Source organism: Otolemur garnettii, unplaced genomic scaffold (genome assembly GCF_000181295.1).
Source record: "Otolemur garnettii isolate 467f Iridium unplaced genomic scaffold, OtoGar3 scaffold00191, whole genome shotgun sequence".
Classification (NCBI taxonomy): domain Eukaryota; kingdom Metazoa; phylum Chordata; class Mammalia; order Primates; family Galagidae; genus Otolemur; species Otolemur garnettii.
In genome coordinates, this window is record NW_003852586.1 from 1,266,835 (window position 1) to 1,269,688 (window position 2,854).

The 2,854-nt window shown below is 41.9% G+C and overlaps 1 protein-coding gene across 1 annotated transcript in view; it reads right to left on the minus strand.

The window, feature by feature from the left end:
- The window catches only part of AMBN (ameloblastin), a 16,215-nt gene extending 14,345 nt beyond the window's left edge, over positions 1 to 1,870 (minus strand). Inside the window, exon 1 of the mRNA XM_012812144.2 lies at positions 1,865 to 1,870. Coding sequence (XP_012667598.2) covers positions 1,865 to 1,870 — 6 coding nt within the window. The remainder of the gene's footprint in view (positions 1 to 1,864) is intronic.
- Positions 1,871 to 2,854: the final 984 nt, after the last annotated feature.

Genomic DNA, 2,854 nt, shown 5'->3' on the forward strand with positions numbered 1-2,854 from the left:
GTGTGCTGTGCCTGGCAGGTGTGAACTGACCCATTACCACCCCCACCCCCTCCAGAGAGTGTGTGCTGTGCCCGACAGGTGTGAGCTGACCCCTTACCACCCCCACCCCCTCTGGCTTGGTCTTCACTGAGGTTTGCTTCCCTGTGTGCACTGAGGTATTGGTTGATTAGTTCCAACCTGGTATTGAGTGTGTGTGTTTGCTCCTCTGTTCTTGTGATGTTGCACTTAGAAGAATGGTGTCCAGTTCTCTCCAGGTTGTCACCAAAGACACCAGATGGCCATTTCTTATAGCTGAGCAGTACAGTATAGTATGGTATGCACACACCACATTTGATTGACTGACTCGTGTGTTGTTTCCATGCTTTATCATTTCTGTTTCTGTTCCTGTGTCTTGCCCAGTTTTTAATGGGGCTGTTTGGTTGTTTCAGAGTTATTTCATTTTTCTGGCTAGAAAAGAATTTTTATCTCAGCTTATGGGATGTATGTTACTGGGAACGTTAGTAAATATAATCCTAACACATCCTATGAAAAATGTTTTAATAATAAAGTAATCTGGAAATTAGTGTAAGTATGAATGAGTTTCTGATAGTGTTTATAGACTAAGGAAATTACTACAGCAGATAGGGACGATGTTCTGTTGATCAAGGCTGTACCTGTATGGAGAACAGCTGGGGTGCCAGTCGGAAAATGAGAAACAGGGCTGGGCGTGGTGGCTCACGCCTGTAATCCCAGCACACTGGGAGGCCAAGGGGGAAGTTCAAGACCAGCCTGAGAGTGGAGTGAGATCCCCTTCTCTACAAATAAATCAGAAAAACAATTAGCCACTCATGGTGGCCTGCACCTATAGTTCCAGTTGCTCAGGTAGTTGAGGCAGGAGGATACCTTGAGCCCAGGAGTTGTGATCCGTGCCACCTGCGGTGAACTGTGATTGTGCCAACGCTCTCCAGCCTGGCAGCAGAGTGAGAGCCTGTCTAAAAAAAAAAAAAAAAAAAAGAAAGGAAAAAATGCTTATGTCTAGGGTATGGCAAACAAAACAACTCCTGCCCCCAAACACACAAAACTCAAAGTGATAATAGATTTTTTTTTACAAGGAAAAACTCAAAGAGGACCCTGTGACCCATAGAAGCACAGTGGCTGAGAGCACAGCTATTTAAATCCCCTGTGTGACATGCGCTGACTGTATGACCTGGGTGGAGAGCATGGGTGTACAATTCTCATGTGATGTTTCCTTTTGTTCACGTAGTATTTTCATCTGTGTAATGTGGGCTAGCGTAGGTCAGCCTCAATTTAAATATAATAATGAATATAAGGTGCTCAGCACATGATCTGGTAGCCAGAAAATATTCAGTTTTCATGAGTTATTACTATTCTTCTTGAAATAATAAAATGGTAAAAATATTCTTCATATTGGATTCTTTTTAGCTTTTATTAAGGTATAATGGATACAAAAAAATTGGACACACTTAATGCATACATCTTGGTGAGTTTGGACATAGGCATGCAGCTATGATATCATTACCACAGCCAAGGTTACAGTGAGCTGTGATTGCACCATTGCACTCCAGCCTGGTGGACAGAGTAGGAACCTGTCTCAAAAACTAAAACCAGAAACAAGTGCATATGATGCCAAGAAGCATAAACCCACACAGATTTACATCCAAAACAGGAAAGCAACAGAGCGGCAATTCTCATCACTGTGAGGAGGAGTAAGTATCGAGTGCCCCAGGAGAAGGATCTGGGGGCGCATCATGCATTAAGCTTCAGGAGAAGGGAGCAAAGGCAAAAAGCCTGGTCAAGTCAGGAGAAGGTCAGTTCTTAAAGCTGCCTGTGTGTGTTAGAACAGTACAGATCTCATGAATCTTACAGTCATGTCTACTGTGTATAATACGCATAGCTTATTTTTACTGATGACTTATCACATGCTGGTGCTGTTTTTTATATTTCTTATCTGATTCATCTGCACCAACCACCTTATGCAGTAAGTTCTGTGAAAACGGGCTTCAGTGAGAGTGCTGACTGTCCACACAGCTGGTGCTCAGCACAGCTGGGACGTGGTCTCTAAGTCTGACATCACGCAGTGTTTCCGTGGGGTCCATTATTATGCTGATTTGGGCTAATGTTTATTTTTCATTTTTTTTTTTTTTTTTTGGCTGGGACTGGGTTTGAACCCCTTACCTCAGGTATTATGGGGCCAGTGCCGTACTCCTTGAGCCACAGGCACTGCCCTCATTTTTATTTTTTTAAAAGTTTATTTTTCTAGTTTTTTGAAGACAAGGTCTCATGCCATCACCTGGGCTGGAGTGCAGTGTTGACATCATAGCTTGCTGTAACTTCAAACCCCTGGGCTTAGTGACCCTCCTGCCTCGGCCTCCTGAGTAGCTGGGACCACAGGTGGGTGAAACCACGGCTGGCTAATATTTTCATTTTTATATTTTTTGTAGAGACAGGGACTTTACTCTTATTCAGGCTAGTCTCAACCCCTGGCCTCAAGTGATCCTCCTGCTTTGGCCTCCAGAAATGCTAGGATTACAGGCATGAGCCACTGTGCCTGGCCCTGTGATTTTTAATTTTTACAAAAAATGGATAATAAATATAGGTGAAGTTTACTGATACATTATTACCATATAGTACTATAGCATAGAAATTTGAGTTATTTTTGCCTGCTAAGGAGATGGTCAAATTTCTTTTAAAAACCATAGACAATTATTAGAAGATTCTGTTTTTTATTGGTTTCTGCTTATTTCCTGATTAAGAACAAGAGTCAGAAAAGCAATATAATGATGATAAAAGTATAAAAGAGAGAGAAATTAGAAGGAATTTTACTACCTTATCAACTTAAATTTTTTTCTTATAG